Source organism: Hydractinia symbiolongicarpus, chromosome 11 (assembly GCF_029227915.1).
Source record: "Hydractinia symbiolongicarpus strain clone_291-10 chromosome 11, HSymV2.1, whole genome shotgun sequence".
NCBI lineage: Eukaryota > Metazoa > Cnidaria > Hydrozoa > Anthoathecata > Hydractiniidae > Hydractinia > Hydractinia symbiolongicarpus.
In genome coordinates this window covers 25,551,738-25,570,450 of record NC_079885.1, presented here as the reverse complement: position 1 = coordinate 25,570,450, position 18,713 = coordinate 25,551,738, and the positions used below count along the sequence as shown (strand labels likewise).

The 18,713-nt window shown below is 32.9% G+C and overlaps 3 protein-coding genes across 3 annotated transcripts in view; 1 reads left to right on the top strand and 2 right to left on the bottom strand.

Moving 5' to 3' along the window:
* LOC130613768 (ran-binding protein 9-like) overlaps positions 1–9,638 on the top strand; it is a 36,530-nt gene extending 26,892 nt beyond the window's left edge. Inside the window, exons 2-12 of the mRNA XM_057435108.1 lie at positions 1,665–1,812; positions 2,165–2,276; positions 3,486–3,538; positions 4,255–4,445; positions 4,682–4,783; positions 4,900–4,982; positions 5,957–6,069; positions 6,703–7,197; positions 7,787–7,926; positions 8,350–8,461; positions 9,438–9,638. Of these exons, the coding sequence (XP_057291091.1) occupies positions 1,668–1,812; positions 2,165–2,276; positions 3,486–3,538; positions 4,255–4,445; positions 4,682–4,783; positions 4,900–4,982; positions 5,957–6,069; positions 6,703–7,197; positions 7,787–7,926; positions 8,350–8,461; positions 9,438–9,574 (1,683 nt within the window). The 5' untranslated portion in view covers positions 1,665–1,667 and the 3' untranslated portion in view covers positions 9,575–9,638. The remainder of the gene's footprint in view (positions 1–1,664; positions 1,813–2,164; positions 2,277–3,485; positions 3,539–4,254; positions 4,446–4,681; positions 4,784–4,899; positions 4,983–5,956; positions 6,070–6,702; positions 7,198–7,786; positions 7,927–8,349; positions 8,462–9,437) is intronic.
* A 1,104-nt stretch (positions 9,639–10,742) lies between these two features.
* Positions 10,743–13,380, bottom strand: LOC130613772 (ras-related protein RabC-like). The gene is made up of 2 exons (XM_057435113.1): positions 12,951–13,380; positions 10,743–11,713 (listed from the first exon to the last, which is right to left on the bottom strand). Exons 1-2 carry the CDS (start codon positions 13,233–13,235, stop codon positions 11,270–11,272), a joined length of 729 nt encoding a protein of 242 aa, XP_057291096.1. The 5' UTR covers positions 13,236–13,380; the 3' UTR covers positions 10,743–11,269.
* A 1,260-nt stretch (positions 13,381–14,640) lies between these two features.
* Positions 14,641–17,577, bottom strand: LOC130613774 (uncharacterized). Its single transcript, XM_057435114.1, has 3 exons — positions 17,557–17,577; positions 17,279–17,480; positions 14,641–15,941 (listed from the first exon to the last, which is right to left on the bottom strand). Exons 2-3 carry the CDS (start codon positions 17,474–17,476, stop codon positions 15,501–15,503), a joined length of 639 nt encoding a protein of 212 aa, XP_057291097.1. The 5' UTR covers positions 17,477–17,480; positions 17,557–17,577; the 3' UTR covers positions 14,641–15,500.
* Between the last annotated feature and the right edge of the window lie 1,136 nt (positions 17,578–18,713).

Genomic DNA, 18,713 nt, shown 5'->3' with positions numbered 1-18,713 from the left:
TCACTTCCTGTATTCATGCATTGTGCATGTGTAAACGTCTTATGCTTATCCATATGTTACCAGTAGAAACTATGCTTAAGAAGTAAATATAATATACATGGACCTACTCGTCGCAAATTACATTAAGTGCCAACATTGTACATGCCCTATGTGTATAAACTACTGTAGCAACCTTTTTTTATTATGAATTAACAGCAATAGAAACCATGTTTGCATTGTACTAGTATCAACAATCTCAAAAAAACTTTGCTGAGAATTGCTGAAAATTGAATTGTTTTATTGATGACACCAAATACAATTTCTGAGTTTGCTCGCTAACGAATCTGTTGCATGAATTTGTATATACAGATTTTTTTGTACTCCACCACTCTATAAAAAGGGTTTTTATTTTTATAGATGGCTTTTGGAATTTGGTTGTGGTCTTACACATCTTTTATTTGTTACAATGTTCATATTAATAAGAATTGCAAAAGGTGAGCTGAAAAGTTGCTGACCATGGAAATAGTAATATTATTCTTTGTGCAACAGTTTGACAACAATATTTACAATTTCTTCACATGTTTAAAGTGTAGAGTTATTGCCATTAACATTTAAAGTTAAAGCCTTTACAACTATTTTTTATAGAAAATGAGGTGTATTAAATAACTTCTTTTGAGAGCATTCGTATTTTACTAGATTTTTTTTTACTTCTATAACTATTATTATTCCTTTATAAAAAATTATGTTGAAATTGTGGTATAGTTTGAAAAATTAAAAAGCACTTTAAAGATATTTTAAAAGCTTTTTTAGATTGCATTTTAAAAACTTAAGAACGAAAAGCGGCGATAGAAAAGCTTTTTTAGATCGCATTTTAAAAGTTTTTAAATGAAGAACGGTGTGTTGTGTTATTTTAATAATCATACAGAAATGAATGTAATGATGTATGGTATATTGACTCAAAATACATGATGGTGCTCAGTAATTATTAGTTTGTGAAAATATTACAAAAAATATTAACATGTTCATGTAGTTGTTAGTGATTTGTTTTCTCTTCTCCTTGCTAATCTTACGCAACCTTGGTGACTCAAAATATAAATTACAATAAAAAAGTTTACACACCTCTCCATTAATACAGTTATGTGTTATCACAGTTTGATAAGTCAAAATAATAATAAAATTATAAAAAAACAGAAAAGATTCCTTTAAACCTTGTTGTTATTATTTGTTTACATGTTTCTTTTATTAAAATAAGTAAGAAAAAATAAAATTTTGCTGAAAATCAATCCTACCTGGACAACGCAGGCCACAATCAACCTGGATTACTCAAACAAAAATACTTATTATTGACATTTAAACTCATGGGAAGTCCCATGAGTTTAAATGTCAATAATAAGTATCCTACATTTTATGTTTATAGGGAGTTTCATTGTGTTTAAATTTTGGCAGAAAACCTGGGAAAGTGTTGAAAATTTTGCATACCCTGTCAAGTGTATCATATACATAAGAGATTAAATGGCATTCTATGCATCTTTTATTAATATATCTAATTGCATAATTATGTATGGGCGTGTGCAAATGTTGTTACATGCTATTCATGTGACCTACCCTAAAACATTTTTATAAAAACATATTTCATGTATTTTATTATTATTATTCTAAGTCTTTTATTTATTATTTTTTTTTTAGCAATGACAAAAACTTTTAAAGATAAGATTTCAGAGTTATATCCATATGTAAATGAAGAGGAAACCCCCTTACCAAGAAGCTGGAGCACTCAAGATAAATTCACATATATTGGTTTATCTCAGAATAACCTCCGTGCTCATTACAAAGGTATACATTTCACTTGGCTTATATGACAGTGACCAAACACATGGCACAATTTTAGGAATTATTTTTTCTATCTGTGTTTATTTGTTATTTTTTGTGAAGGTACCAGGTAATGAAGATGCTAAAATCTTATTGTACACATCTAAAATAATATCCTGTTACAAAGCAGAAAGTATGTTGCACAAAATTGTTGGGTAAAAAAGGGGGTATTGTTGGCTGTCTTACCAATAATAATACTATAATAACCGATTACCCCAGGTTGTACCCCAAAGGCGATATTTTGTAGGAACTTTACCGGAGAAAGGTCTAATCATGTAACTAACAACTTTTTAATGTCTGCGTACTATTTTTATAGGAGTGGGAAAAACACCCAAAGATGCAGCATCAGTTCGTGCAACCCATCCTATTCCAGCCACATGTGGATTGTATTATTTCGAGATAAAAGTTATCAGCAAAGGTCGTGATGGGTATAATAATTGTTTGTTTTTTCCTTCTAAAAACCGTAGAAAGTATATTCAATCCCATTGAGGCACATTTTTTGCAATAGCATTTTAAGACACGTTTCTAAAAAGTTTTAAACCATGTTCAAAATCATGCTAAGCTCAAACTCTACGGAAGAACACCCATCAAGCTATTTTCTGTAAAAAAAAAATGTGAATACTGCTGTGTTTGTATTTTACACGATTAAGAAAGAGGATCTAATTTATAACTGAAAGTGATTTTTTTTGAAACTGTAAAACTTACCTATAATTTGTTACTTGAGACCTTTTGATAATGAAGTCTAAATGTTTACTTCTGCGAACATTCTAACCTTTCCAGTTTAGTTTGGAAATTCACAAACCAACAGGATTTGTAGTGTATGAAGAATCTAAAATTGTGGTTCTTGGAAAACTCAGGGAAAGCACAGGGATAAAGTCATATTTGATACTGGCCCAACTATTCATACGTTTTAAAGTCAATAACTAAAAATGTTTATCCAGAGTTCTTGTATTTTCGTAACAAGTACGTCATCAAAAGCTCTTTTTCAGATTCTTTAAAAAGAGGTAAATGTTCAAATCTCTTTTAATAAAAGGAATAACAGAGAGTTTATAAACCAGGAAAATTGACATTTTGTTTTTCTCAGATCTTATCATTCAGGAAATTAATAGTTTTTTAAAAAAACACTTTTGTAAGAATTGTTGCTATGATGAGCCCTTTCTAAGATTAACATTTTGACCAACAAAATGGTTCATTGCTTGCTAATACACTTGCTAATATGAGTATGAAGCTGCTTTCATTTGACATTAAAGCATTTTAGGAAAGCTTCGCTACCTGGATAGTTATTCTTGCTTGATTTTAGGACTTTTTCGTGCTACCCAAACTTTTAGAACTTTCACTGCAAATATTTCAAGAGATAATGTTTTTTAACTTAGGACCAAAGTTATAGGTACTTTTAACTGCTAGTTCTTAAGAGAAAATATATATTTATTGATTGATTGACAGATTTTTTGGTGAAAAGCAATTGCAATTATTGATGGCAGTATATTATATTGATTTGTTCCTTCTGTGTTATACTACAATCTTGCTAAGTTTGATCATGGAAGAATATTTATTTTTCTGTCAAAAGTTATACAGTAAACCCAACCCAAACCTCTGTTATCCTTTTTTAAGAGCCTGTCCAGTCCAGTTATTTTTAGGTACATTGGTATTGGATTGTGTGCTGCCGGTGTGAATATGAACAAGCTTCCAGGTAAAATATTGCAGATAGATATGCAGTGTATATGCAAACATTTTTTTTTCTTAATTTTTTTGTTACCATTCATGCAGGAAAAAGTCATGTTAGAAATAATATTTCAAACATTCCGCGCATTTATTCTAATATCACCAAGACACGTTTTAATACTGCTAAGCATTTACCACTAAGGCAAGCCCATCAATAAGAAAATAACACTCGGGAAATAAATCGCTCACCCAAGGTTACAATAATTTGGACTAGGCGAGCAACCTGAAAAAATAAAATGAGTTAATAAGCATATCTTATTACAAAATCTTTTGTATCTACTTTATTTTATCTTTTTTTATCTATTTTGGTTATTTTTTACTGCAAATAATAAGAAAGATAACATTGATTTTCCTGTGAGATGAATTGATATTGCTGAGCCAGATAAACCTTGGGGGAGCAATTAATGGCTCAGCTAGCTAAAACTATCGATAGCTCAGCTAGAATTTGGAGAGTCTTTGTGATTGCTCTCCCATAAATAATAGACCTGCTAAGGCTCGTAATATAGAAAAAATTAGGCATATGCTAAACTCGAGCAATAATATCAAAATTTCTTTTATTGTAATTGTGGAAATAAAGCAGCCTTTACTAAGTGAAATTGATTTAATTGAACACTCCAGTAGAGAGTTATTGTGTGCACGTTTTACACGCCCTTGAACTAAAGTGATTTAAACTCGTTTGCGCAGGATGGGAAAAGGACTCTTATGGATACCATGCAGATGATGGCCACTCGTTTTGCACGTCAGGTGCTGGAGAAGTGTATGGTCCTACGTTCACAACGGGGGATGTTGTTGGGTGTGGTTTGAACTTGATAGACAAAACATGTTTTTACACGAAGAATGGTGTAAACCTTGGTATTGCATTTAAAGACTTAGTTGTAAGATATATTTGTCAATGTTTGAAAGATCTGAAATCACGTAATGTGTTTCTCACTACCGTTTATTGTTAATGCAAAAAAAACGAAACCTTTGTTTTTTGCAAAACCTAAAATATGACTGGTAGAAAAGTGCTTAAAGTGATAGTATGGTTAATCACTTATCTTTTTTAATCAGTAGTGAAATGTTTTAAAGTTATATTGTTATATTACTGTTAATTAACATTATTTGTTTTCAGTCGAATTTGTACCCCACTGTTGGCTTACAAACGCCTGGCGAAATTATCGATGTCAATTTTGGTCAGGAAGCCTTTGTATACGATGTTACAGAAATGAGAAAGGTAAATGTTTTAAGGAACCAACGATATGTTTTCTACAATAGGTATTGCTTAGGTGGGGCAATTGTGTAAACTTTTCAAAGTTTTATTTCTAGTGGCTTGTTACGTTTTGTTTGTAGGAGTTACGTGCACGCACGATGAGAAATATTGAAAACTTCCCAGTATCATCAGATGATGGAACTTGGCAGTCAACACTACAGAAGTAGGTATTTGAATTAACCACGGTGTTGCTGTTGTTGTTGTTGTTATCGTTATTGTTGTTTTTTGTCTTTGTTGTTGTCTTCTTGTTGTAGTCGTCGCCATCATTTTTTTTTCGTTTTTATTTCGTCTTTATCCATGTTTTTTGTTGTTGTCGTCATCGTTGTCATCGTCGTTGTTATGTCACCTTTCTCACTCTTGTTGTGATATCATTGCATCGTTACAGTCACTGTAATGATTTTGTGGAAATCACTATCCACACTATCACAATCCACATTATCACTATCCACATTATCACTATCCAAATTATCACTATCCACACAATTACAATCCACATTATCACTATCCACATTATCATTATCCACACTATCACTATCCACGTTATCACTATCCGCACAATCACAATCCACATTATCACTATCCAAATTATCACTATCCACATTATCACTATCCACATTATCACAATCCACATTATCACTATCCGCACAATCACAATCCACATTATCACTATCCACATTATCATTATCTGCACAATCACAATCCACATTATCACTATCCACACTATCACTATCCACACAATCCACATTATCATTATCCACACTATCACTATCCACACTATCACTATCCACATTTTCATTATCCACATTCATTATCCACATTCATTATCCACATTCATTATCCACATTCATTATCCACATTCATTATCCACATTCATTATCCATGTACATTATCCACGTACATTATCCACATTCATTATCCATGTACATTATCCACGTACATTCTGCCACTTAAAAAACAGCCTTACCAAAATTACAGTTTATTTTAATTAACAATTTTATCATAGTAGTGCTTCGAACATTAAAATTGAAATTTCTTCTCTCTATATTTGTTATATGCATAAGTTTTGAGGGCGTGTGTAGTTTCTATTTTACTTCAAATATAATTGCATGTGTATATTTGTTTTGTTTTGTTTTTCAGAATTGTGTCTGCATACTTGTTTCATCATGGTTATTGCGCAACAGCAGAATGTTTTGCAAAGAGTACTGGTCAACCTATAGCAGAAGAATTATCATCTGTTCGAAACAGACAGCGTATGTACTATATTTTCACTTTGTGATAGAGTTTGTGAAAAGTAACGAAATAATCTAAATTTCACTAAATTGTTGGCGAATATGTCTATTGAAAGAAACTGAAAACTATTTTGCGTCAGTCGACTTAATTATGATCTTATCCGAATGAATTGCAAACGAACCAATCCATTGCTAAGGGATTAAATACTAAATATTCAAATGTACTTCCCGTGGTCGAAAGCCTGTGTTGAACAGATTGATTTTTATTCCTGTTGCAGTTTAGAGTAAAAAAGCACTGAAAAAATTAAGCTCGTGCTTTTTCGATGTAGCGTGCCAAAGTTTTGTCGGAAAAGAATTTTTGGTTAGATGACAAAACTTGTTTGAACGTTTTTTTTAGGCAATCCAGTTACAAAAATGATGTTATTATGACTGCAGAAGTTTGTTTTAATAACTTATGAGATAAAGTTCTTAATTTCATCAAGATATTTTGTTTATGAGATAAAAAAAACAAATGTTATCACTTCTATAATTAGCTTTTGCAAGCCATAGTAAATTCAAAACAAAAAATGAAAATGTTATTAAAGATTAAAAAAAAATTATTAATGTTTGTAATGTCACGTTTGACCTGTTCTTATAACTTTTCCTTTCCTTCAGGAATACAAAAGCTTATATTATCTGGGCGAGTGAGCGAGGCAATTGAGACAACTCAGTCTTTATATCCTGGTTTACTAGATCGTAACCCCAACTTATTTTTCCAATTAAAATGTCGCCAATTCATCGAGATGGTAAACGGTTGTGATGGGGAGGTCAAACCCCTCGCTCACAGCCCAACAAGAAGCGCGCGAAACAGTCCCTGCGCAAGTCCTGCGCGCAGTCACTCAAATTCCACTGGCTCAAGTTGCAGCGGAGGAAGCAGTAGCAGTGGCTATCACGTGACGTCTGTAACAACCAATCGGGAGTTTGATGGTGTTGATGGTATGCATGAAGTGAATGGTGTAGAAAATGGTGCAGATGACACAGTGATGCTTTCAGCAGACGAAGTCGTTAGTAACGGCGTATGTAGAGAGGAAGGGAACTGTAGTATGGATGTTAGTGATGATTCAAGACTGAATGCCACCAGTGTGTCTGTAATTACAACAGCAACAAAAGGTGAGATGTTGTTCTTCCTCTTTTTGTTAAAGGGGCTACGAAACGGCTGTTGGTTTTCAACTTTAGTGACTTAAGGGGGATTTTCACGAAGCGAATTGAACGGTGAATTGTATCTGAGCATGCGCAGTTTTGTTGTTATGATTTTGCATCGAAATATTCGCTGCGCTTAAAAGTTGAAACAGTTCCTAATTTTTCGTGGCTGAAGGTTTCGCTACTAGTTTTAGACCAGTCAGAACGCGGTTAACCAATGTAAACAATGAATTTGGCGTCTAATTTATTTTGTCATGAAAATTATTTCTTTGTAATATACTTTTAGAAAAAAAAAATTGAACCAGCGAGCAAAGTGCGCTGGTCTGTTTATTGCGTTTTAACCGTTCGTACCCCCTTTAATGAAGATTTCATGCTGCACTTTTTCAAGTTAGGATTCAGGGGTGTGTTGCTTAATCAGTTAAAAAAATCTCAGTTAAACATGTTAAAGATTTATCAAAATTATAATGGAAAATAAGTAGATGTACATGTACCGGAGGATCGTGTTTGAACGGTTGCTATGGTTTCAACATGTGCTGTTATGATAAGCTTTGAATTTTAGTTATGGATACTGGTCCATCAATACGCCAACTTTGCGGTGGTAATATCTACGCTATAGAAAAATTAATCGCATTTGGAAAAACGCTGCAGAATATTTATAAAGAAATGTCAGCAGAAGAACGAAACGAGATGCTGATGAAGGTGAGACATCTATGTAGAAGTTACTTGAGACATACATAAGGCGAGTGATTGAGCACCCTATTAAGTATCACGCAACTATAGAAAGCTTATTCGAGTAAAAAAGTTGTAGAATCTCCCAAATAATCTGACAATGGACCTACAATATTATTATTTTTAATTGTCGTCATACGGATGTGTTTTTTTCCTTCTAAGAATTTTTTCTTTTATCCATTTTTCAAAAAAGATTAACCAGTATGTATGATGTCGAGATAGGCTTGATTATTAGTAACTATGTATCCTTTAGAATTTAGACAAAATTTCCTCCAAAATTTAAACCTGAACCTAAATTCTCCTAAAGCGCCCTCGCTGCACTGTGAGCGCCTTGTAATTAGGTAAATAGAAGTTTTTCAAAGTATAAAATATGTTTATTTATTTTTATCCTAGGAAGCATTCAGCTTACTGGCGTACAACAACCCACGTGACAGCCCGGTCGGTTATTTACTTGATCCGTCACAACGTGAAAACATCTGCGCTTCTCTCAATACTGCCATATTAGGTGAGTGTACAAATGCTATTGATAAGATATTGCTTAATTATCGTTTTCAGCAATGGCTTAACATTTCGGACGTATAATCGAATTATTTTATCGTATTCTCGGAATCTGCTATGAAATATGCGTCAACTTGTATATCCGTTCACTCAGTGTATGAGTATCGGAAAAAAAGATAGATAATACTAATCGATAATCATTAAGCGGAATTAATTATTTGATTAATTGAAAGTAGATGTACCTTGTATTCGCAAACTTAAATTCTGCATTTTTTAAAGAAAGGCCCGCCTTTGCAATCTTTTTAATACCTTAGTTCAGCTGGTTTGCAATTATGCAGTAAATTTAACGCAAAATTAACTTCAAATTTATAAATTAACTTCAGACATATAAATTAACTTCAGATATATAAATTAACTACAGACATGAGATGTGAGTGAAACAATAGCTAGTCGTCGTTACTAATTGCCATCTTTAATTTCGCATTTTGCTCAATCTTAAGATCCTATTCTCAAATGCAAGTTCCACAACAATTTCTCCCAAAAAACAATTTTTGTCGTTTTTGCAGTCAAGGGATTTATGTGATGTGAATTAATTTCTGCAACAGAAAAAACTGCTTGGCATATGTTATGACGTGGAAAAATGTTTTCTTTATTAGTCGGTCCTCCCAGTTGCATTTGCCACTGTCGCGGTAATCTGATTATGAGCAATTCTAGCAATTCTAGCCTCGTATGCATGCAGTAAGAGGACTTAAAGATATGCGAAATAAATAAAGTGATTTTAAAGCAAATACTTTGTAATGAGTTTACACCGACATTTTAAATTTTTTTTTGTACTCTTGCTAAAGATCTTGTAATCTTTTGTCAATTGTTGATGGTGTGTATCACTAAGAAACATGGAAGTGTCAATATTTACCTCAGAGCTTATTGTGTGAATTAATGTTGTCTTGCAGTAAGAATTTTACCTTTGTATTTATTTTTTGCAGAATCTCAAAAATTACCTGGTCAGCCTGTCTTAGAATTATCAATCGGACAAGCAAGAGCATGTTTACGAACAATGGGGAAAAGTGGTCTTGGCGCATGCGCTATGGTAGAAGTGGAAGATTTTTTTTGTGATCGATAGAAAATTTTATATATTTTATCCTTTTTTTTGTATATATTTGCGTAATAATATTTCAAGTTATAAACCCGGTTTCTTTTGTTGTGAATATCCTGTTTAACTAAAGGTAATACTTTTGTTGATGCATTTGTTACGCCATAGTATCCGTTTTTTTATAAGCAAAATCTTAAACTTTTAAGCAAAAATCTGCCTAAATGAAGTAAATAATCTTGCAAGTTTTATATAACGACATGCATAATAAAAAGTTTAATTTTCCATTAGCACACTGGACTGAGGCTAGTGAATTTGGTCTTCTTGAATAGTTAACAAGCAACCTGAACTCAACAGTCTTGAAGTGCAGAAATATATTAACATTGAGCCTCGCTTGTTTTGTGTTGCTTATAAAAATTATAATATTTAAACATACTCGTGTCTGTTATAAAAAGATTCCCCTCTATCATAAAGTTTCGCAAAATCAAAACAAAACAACATGTGATCCGGGAAATTAGGAAATCCCCGGGAGTTCCATGGATCTATATTTATGAACGCTCACCTTGACATTCAATTTTTGCAGATTGATCTCTTCCTATTCTAGTGTATCTTGGTATATGTATAATCCACACGCACTAACGAAAGAACACTTGAGCTTTGTGCGCCATATCAAAAAATGCAGTCAAATCTCAACGATTGCATCGCTGCAATGACGAATGTTTGTGACTTTAAAAATAATGATTTTGGGTGTTAGAATTTATTAAATTGACATTTCTTTCAGATAGTTTGATTTGGTTTTCCAATTTAATAATTCTTCCTCAAAATTTCGGAAACGCACCATTTTTAAAAACGTTGCATATCTTATTTGCTACAAATGTTACTGATGGAAATTTTTCTGGTAATACGTATCAAAAGAAGTAAGTATCATCGTATCATTTTTTTCCTCAGAACTTATTAAGATAAAGTTTGAGGTATACCAAATTTCAGCTCTATATGTTTTTGATTTCTCTATATCGAGATTTTTTTCTTCGTGTGATTTTGAATTTTACTCCTACTACCTAAGCCATTGAAGTGGCCAATATTTTACACCACCACAAAGTTTATCATTAAGGCAAAATGACCTAGGAATGAGGTTGGTTAGAATTCTCTCCCCAGTTCCGTCATGCACAAGATTAACGAAGTCTTGACAAATATGACGCAGTTGTTGTGATCTGAAGATATCAGATTAGAATAAACATATTTACATTTCAAAAATTACAAATTTTTTACAAATGTTATTGAAAACAATAATATTACAGAATTCGACATCATCCCTGCTTAACGGAAAACTAAGAATTCCAAGGCAGCATCCAGTCCGCTTCTAGGCCTTTCCACGTTCTTGTTTGTTTAAAAAGGAATCCACATTTTTTTAGAAGTTCTTTTAAAATATGAAGATATTAAAACAGTTTAACTATAATTATTATTATTGAAGTTCCAGCACTACCAAGCATTTTCTCTGACATTTTTTAGTTCGAGCGTGGTTGCCATCGATTGAAAGTTCTTTGACCAATCGGTTTTAATCTACTTAGCAACCTTGTCCCTACGTTTTTCTAACGAACACTTAAAGGGTCCATGAATCGCACAGGTACTTGCGAGGTTGTTCACAGGTACTTGCACAGGTACTTGCGAGGTTGTTCAGTTTGTTACATTGCACAAGATTAGCAATTCACTAACTGTCAGTTTCACACACTATGTTTCACAACACTTCATTTTAATTTTTTTAATTTTGTGCTCGTCACTCAGCGTCAAGGCTCGAAATCGATCTCTCAAGTAGGCAGGCTGACCATTCTCGATCAATTTATCTGTGATGGTGGTCATGCAGTTCTCAAATTCATCATCATTTCGAGTTGAAATCGTGAAAAAATTTTCTTCGGGTATCTGTTTGAAAAGTTCTTTACGTTTCGGTAGTGTGATTTCTTTATTCCTCGCTTCGTCTTTTTTAGTACCGATGACGAAGTACATGACGTCGTCAGGACAAAAATCGTCGGAATATTCCTTCCATTTCGTCATGGCGTCGTAATATGACGTACGATCTGTCAGGTCATGCATCAATAATATTGCTTTGCAGCTTCGGAAATATTTTTCCATCAGGTTTCCTGTTCTTTCCAAACCGGCAGTGTCCCATAGTTGCAACTATAAATAAAAAATTTAAGTGTTACGTCATGATATGGCAATACAATTCTAATTGGCAGTTGATGTGAATGATACACGCAACCTCGACCTCTTTTTTCTCTTTTCGATATCGGGGCATCTCGGGATAAAAGAAGGCACACAGAGCCTTGGGATCAAGGTTGTGATACACGTAACAATTTTACTTTTTGTAAACTTCGACCCCAGGTAGGAAAAAGAGAGAAAAGCCCTGGGGTCGAGGTTGACCTTTTTAAAACCTATGGTAAGTAACAAAAAGCAAGGTGGAGAGTTCGTCATCTTAGAAATGTTTTCAACAAATGCCCGCCATTATGAATACACTTTTGATGACGTGTAAATATATTATCATGTTTCAATTACAATAGATACTTTGTTTACATAAACGAATATGAATTCTGCGAACTGACAGAAAAATAGCTTAACTGACACTTGGGTTGCAATTAAACTCTTTTTATAGACAAAATAAAATTTTTGTGGATATCTTTCCCTTTCTTTTACACAGACATTTTCAATGGTGTTCTTTAAGTGTTTGTGGTCAAACTGTCATAGAGAAACGACTGTGGTGAAACTCTCATAGAGAAATGACTTATTTCGATTACCACGCGCTCCGAAAATGTAAACACTTAAAACTTTCCTGTTAAATACAGTTATTGATTTGTTATTATAGTAGTTATCATATTTTAGGATTTAGAAGTATCAAAAATTTTCTCTCTCGCTTACAATTTATTTTCTGGCAGTCACAAAATAACTTTTTGTTCGCATCTTTTAAAACACGGTTTAACGATGGTACGAAGAGTGTCTTGTAAATTTGCGAATCGATTGTTTAAATTAATTATCGCAAAATATCATGGCGGTTCCTAAATCATTTTCTTCGCAAACGGCAATGGATTTAGGAACATTAATGTTTGCGATTTCGACGATTTTATTTGCGAGAAAAAACTACGATTTAGGTATCGCTCAGGTCTTTTGCGACATTTCAATTTGCGATTTTGGGATTAATTTGCAAACATTTATATAGTGGAGAGCATTTATGACGCATTTTTTTCTACCAGCATATTATCAAGAACAATTTTGTCAACTAAACAAATATATATTGAATAAATAATTAATAAATCAAAATGTTATAAAAGATAAGATAAAATAAAGAGAAAAAGATTTTTCACAACATAAGTTTCCCAATAACAGTTATTTTAACCGACAGGTTAGAAGAAAATGTACATACCTTCACGTTCTCATTTTTTCTTTTATAAACTCGTTCAAATTTATCCAAACCACAGTCGTTCTTGAGGTGTGTAAAATAACCGTCTCTATATCTCCGAAAAAAGGTGGACTTGCCAACCCCAACATTTCCCAACAGCACAACTTTGTACAGAGGTATACTTTTCAGTGGATTGAAATCCGTAAATTCAAAAGATTCTGTTGTAGGTGGCATATTTATGTCATTCAGATATTTGGTCCTTCTAATGATAAAGTTTTTTTGTTTATGATTTGATTTTAAATCATACATGCTTATTTAAACACTTGAGATTAACAAAAACAGCGATTCTAGAAATAACAATTCTTTGTTTCGATGAAGCTTTCTGGGAAACCGAAAATAGTTATCTTTTCTTGGTAACGGGACTTTCCAATCGTTCTTGTTAACCCTGGTTTCTATTAGCGTAAAAAACATTCTGATCAAGTTTTTTTTTTAACTAAAGCGTAGTTTGCTTGTAGTTAAAAAAAAACTTGAGTTCTGGCAAATTACCCAAAACTGTCGATTAAAGTATACATAAAAAAAAACACAAGCTTTGTATTTTTCCTTTAAAGCGTACAAAAATATCCCTGTTAATAGAAACTAGGGATATATGATAAAGCTTTATAATTTGAATAAATATATATTAAACATAAATCAAATATAAAGGGAATCCCCTGCATTGACATGCTAACCATGCGATCGCAGCGTGTGCAAATATGATGTTTTGTTTTTGGCATTATTTTGAACTTTACCAACACAGGCAGTGTGTTATCAATGGCGCAACAGCTTCGCTCGTCCCTAGGACTTGTTCTCTGTTGCTAGCTAAGCAAAAAGGTCCTGCGAACGAGATTGGTAGTACCATAAAGGCGGGAATTAGATTTGCAGCACCATTGAGAAAAAAAATTGCCCGGAAAAAAACGCTGTATACGTCGCATCGAAAACATATCTTTATTGCTACTTGCATTTATTATGAAAAATTTTTGTGCAAACTTCCCATTGTTTGAACTCCACAAGCGCCCAATTAACTCCTCACAATAAAGTCCTAAATTGACAGCTGGTTCTAATTTTATCATCATTCTGCATGATTATCGATAATAAAACATGAGAACTGTTCCTTGCTATCATGAAATTTTGAACTAAACTTTTACATATTGTATATAAAAATAATTTTTAACGTCTAAAATATAATTCATCTTCGTAAAAAAAAATTTCTTTAATTTCTTTAAAAAAAGTTTCTTTAATTTAACAAAAACATTAAAAATAAAAAAAATACAAGCGCTTTTTTTCTCAAATCCAAAATGAAAAAAAAACAAAAACCTTTAGTTTTCATATATCATGCAGTTCGGGTGTTTGGTGAGAAACTAAGTTATGTTATAATGACCTATCGATGGTAGGACAGCGGCACATTCCATCGTCACAAAAGAATGCTTGCTTTGCAAAAATTTAAAACCAGTAGTAGAATCTAACTTTGTTTTAAAAGACTCGTTATTTTGTTGTGTTTAATTTCATGATACAAATTAGACCATAAGTATAAAAATATAACGCAAAAAAACCCGCCCCTATCAATAGCGCAGTCTTGCATATAAAAGCTCTACGTGGGAGATAATCTATGTATAAGTGCGTGTAGGAGGGTATATATGTCATAAGTATGGATATGAAATTATTTAAAACCACCGTGCGAATATAATCTTGTTATTATGACGTCATATGAATTATAATTATAGAAACACAAAAGTGTGGGAGGAAAGGATTCTATCGTATCTTCTTATTGATCTATAATCATTAGCTAGAGTTACGTAGAATGTTAGAAAGCTCTTAGAAAAATATCTTCCTACAACACAGAAAATCTTTTTAAAAATAATTTGTTTCTCTTTAGGACAATTTTTTTATCGGTCAATACAATTACTTTAAAAAAAGGAACGTTCACGAGACCAAAAAATCGCGAAATCAGAGAACTAACTATCGTGAATGGCTCTTTTTTGCATAACTTTTGAGATGATTCCTCGCGAAAATTAACCATCAAAAAAGTGTGTACCAAAAAAAGTGAGCAACGATAAAAACCACATGATTTTAAATCAATGTAAAGACCTGAAAGACACGAAACCTTAAACAATAAGGATGAAATGAAAAAAATTCCGTGGGCATTAATTTTCGCGAATAACACCCACAACAACATAATTTAAGGGAATAAACTTTCGCGATTAAGCATCCTTAAAAAATTCTTGGTGTAGTCATTTGGAAAAAATAAAACTAAGACCGAACAGATTCATTGTGTAAAATTCTTGATTAGAATTAAATACACATTAAATTATGATTTTATTTGAGCCAAAAATCACTAAAATGGCAGTTTCTTCAAAGTATCAAATGTCGCAACTTTTTGTATTATAATTATATGCTGTAAATTGTACTAAATGTGAAATTAAGACTGGTTTACGCTAAAAGAAAAACAATCCTGTTAAAAGCTACAAAAAGCGCGTTTATGCGAGTTTACGCGATCGTAAAAAAGGGTTTACGAGCGATGTATCGAATATCTGTACCCTAACACGAACACTTATCATCGTGTTCGTCCGAATCGTGAAATATGACGTTCTTAGGTTGCGTTGGCTCGCTCGTCTCTGATAAGATCAGAGCTATATTTTGTAGAAAATCTTCCAATCCTTTTCCCGTTTTAGCGGATACGTTAAAAACATGATTTTTTGGCAATCCAGTTCTTTGTGCGAAGCCAAGCGCTGCTTGTGGCTTCACTTCGATTTCTGACGGCCCACAGTCTATTTTATTGCCGACTAGAAAATATTTTGTTGTAACGGCGCCCTGTTCCTCACGGCAGTATAAATTCGCATCTTCGTACCATAGTTGTAGTCGGTTTAAAGTTGATGCATCAGTTACATCGAACATCAAAATGACAGCTCGACTGTTGTTATAGTAGTTGTTGGTCATGCGACCAGTTCTTTCCAATCCTGCTGTGTCCCATAATTGAATCTAAATGTATTTAGGTACGATTCGATATAAAGGATAGTGAACCACTTCCTTTAATTTTAAGGCGTTCCCTAGTGATTTTTTTATGTAAGAAACACAACAATTGAGTTCAGCCTTAATATTTCTTAATTTTTTGTATTTTTAACCTGATATGTTTCGCAAATGTTTTTAAAGATAATTGTTTTACATCAGGTGATCTTGGGAGCTTAACTTCCTTTTCAGGCGGGTTTTCAACTTGACTTGTTTGAAAATATTAAGATGGATTTTAAGTTTTTCTGTTGAAAAAAATGTGTCTTGAATGTTTCCTAGATGAATTCCAGCCTGACGTTATTTGTTCACTTTTTTAGCGGTAAGCTTTTTTGCGCTGACATTTGCGTGTCAGGAAAAAAGATGCTAATATTTGGTAAAAGGAGGTCTTTACCTATGGATTTCTTCTCACAGAAACATCGTTCAAGGTTTTAGACTAATATCGAGTATAGATTGATGCTGATTTATTTGAATTTATCTATCCATTTTGCAAAACGAAGGCATTGTTAGGACAATGTCTTCGTTTTACAAAATGGACTTAAAATAATTTTGCTTCATCTCGAGCCCTTATCTTTTTTCCTGACACGCTGAAAGATATTACCACCAAAAATGTAAACAAAGAAAATCTTAGTGTTTCTTTAATTTTGCCAAATTTGAGTTTGAATTTCTTATATAAACGCGTGTATATTTTCATGTAGTTAAAGCCCCGTTAATCAGTCAATTACTTCTAGGAAGAACAACAAAGCCAAAAAAGTATGTGAAGCCCCTATTTAAGCTACAAAAACCAGTGATATTCTGCCCGACAAGACCAGCCTTATAAGGATCAAACCCATAACTTCTTGGATGTAAGTCGAATGCACAGCTCCTGATCCCTTACTGAGCTCCCAAAGTCCTGTTTCGTGTAGTTTACAATATAAACAGAGAATTTGCACTAAAAACTTAATCTATTCAAATTCATTTGATTTTAAAAAGCAACCTAGTATGCAACTGATAAGGCAAGCTGACCTGGTTGTTTTTTATGTTCAATTTTGTTACCAAAATCATTTTTTTGTCTACAAATGTTTTTACTGTTCAGAGCCAGTCCACACCTTTTTGCCTATAAATACAAGCTAAAAAACAGCCAGTCTGCCTCCATAAGCAACCAGTGAGGTATATAGAAAGACGCAAAACATGAATAAGCGACCTACAAATTAGTTCTTGAAAAGAGTAAAAAGTCTTTTTTCTAAGAAACAACATTAAAATTTGTGTATTATGCTTAGCAAACGAGGCCAAGGAAAAAAATGGAGTTAGTGATTAAAAAAACGTGAACACACCTGTACTTTTTTACTAGCTCCACTTTTTGTTTCGAAAGATACTTCTCTTGTGGTATGATCCAATCCAATAGTGGAATTTATGTATTCTTCAAATTTTCCATCTCGAAACCGAATAAACGTTGAGGACTTGCCAACCTCAGTTTCACCAATCAAAACAACTTTATAGACAGATGGGACTACTGTTTTTGGTGATGACATTTTTCTACGTAAATGAGAAAAATAAAGTAATTTCTGATAGATATGTTACTCTGATATATGTAAATCATGTATTTACATACCGTAAATTCTCTAATTTAACACGTGGCAAAAATCAATTATTTTGGACGGCACCTGTAGTAAATTAGACTAAAAAAATTTCGGATATCAAATCAAGCGTTAATAATTGGACAAAAAAAAATTCAAACGCGGTAAATTAGGAAGTAATGCAGACTTTTACAAGTGATGTAAGGAAAAGGCTTTCGAATGTATTGGCGATAAAGAAGATGATAATGATGATCCTTTCTCAACTGATTTGTAAAATATCCAGAAATATCTAGGTTGAAAATTGAAAAATTTGAAAATTACAAAAAATGAATCTCTATTTTGTGGGCTAAGTCTCCGTAGAATTAAAGATGTTATCCAGATAAGAAGATTGAATTGGCTGGGGCACTTGGAAAGAATGGAGGAGGATAATTTGGTAAGAAAGTGTAGAGACTTGATAGTTCCGGGGGCAAAGCCCAGAGGCAGACAGAGAAAGACTTGGCAGGAGGTTATAAGGACAGACTTGATACAGAGGAAGTTGAGTTTAGATCTAACACAGTCTAGATCAGATTGGAAGAGGGTCATTAATATACCCCGTCCAACCCATGCTAGCATGGAAAACAGACGTTAAGCCAAGAATGATGAATGATGATGACTAATAAATAGCGAAAGAAGAATATGATCGTTGCTTGTTGTAAGTGTCGAAACGTAGCATTTAATAAACTTAGTTTTTTATGACGAGACATGATAATAATTCATATTATTTAATGACATTAACTGAACAGATGAGTGATAATATTTTCAAAATACTTTTTCAGTTAATTTCCCCTTTAAGTTTGTTCCCGGGAAATCATAAGTTTGAGTGCTTTGACTTAACGTAAAATTTGAAAAACGTCTTGAAAATTCTGGTCACTGAGTCAAAAAACCAAGCACTTTCACTTGCGATGCTTTTTTAAAATGTCGCTATCAAATTTAAATGCCTAAAAATAAAAGGTGACATCCCAACTCTTGTTCTAACTACGTAGCTCTAGCTATTCTTGAGTCGAAAAGTTAGTCACTTCTTATATAGACGTGACAATTCTTCCTTGGAACTTCGTAACAGAACATTTTCCATAAACAAAATAAAGTAACTGTACATGGAAACCAGTTTTTGCTATTTTTTCAGTGAACAATCCAAATAACAGCAACATTTTTT

Coding starts and splice junctions, on each gene's coding strand:
- LOC130613772 (XM_057435113.1), bottom strand. CDS start 13,235: ATGTATGATTTAAAATCAAATCATAAACAAAAAAACTTTATCATTAGA. Junction 11,714..12,950: donor GAAAAAATGAGAACGTGAAG/GTATGTACATTT, acceptor TTTTATTTATAG/TTGCAACTATGGGACACTGC.
- LOC130613774 (XM_057435114.1), bottom strand. CDS start 17,476: ATGTCATCACCAAAAACAGTAGTCCCATCTGTCTATAAAGTTGTTTTG. Junction 15,942..17,278: donor GAGCTAGTAAAAAAGTACAG/GTGTGTTCACGT, acceptor AAATACATTTAG/ATTCAATTATGGGACACAGC.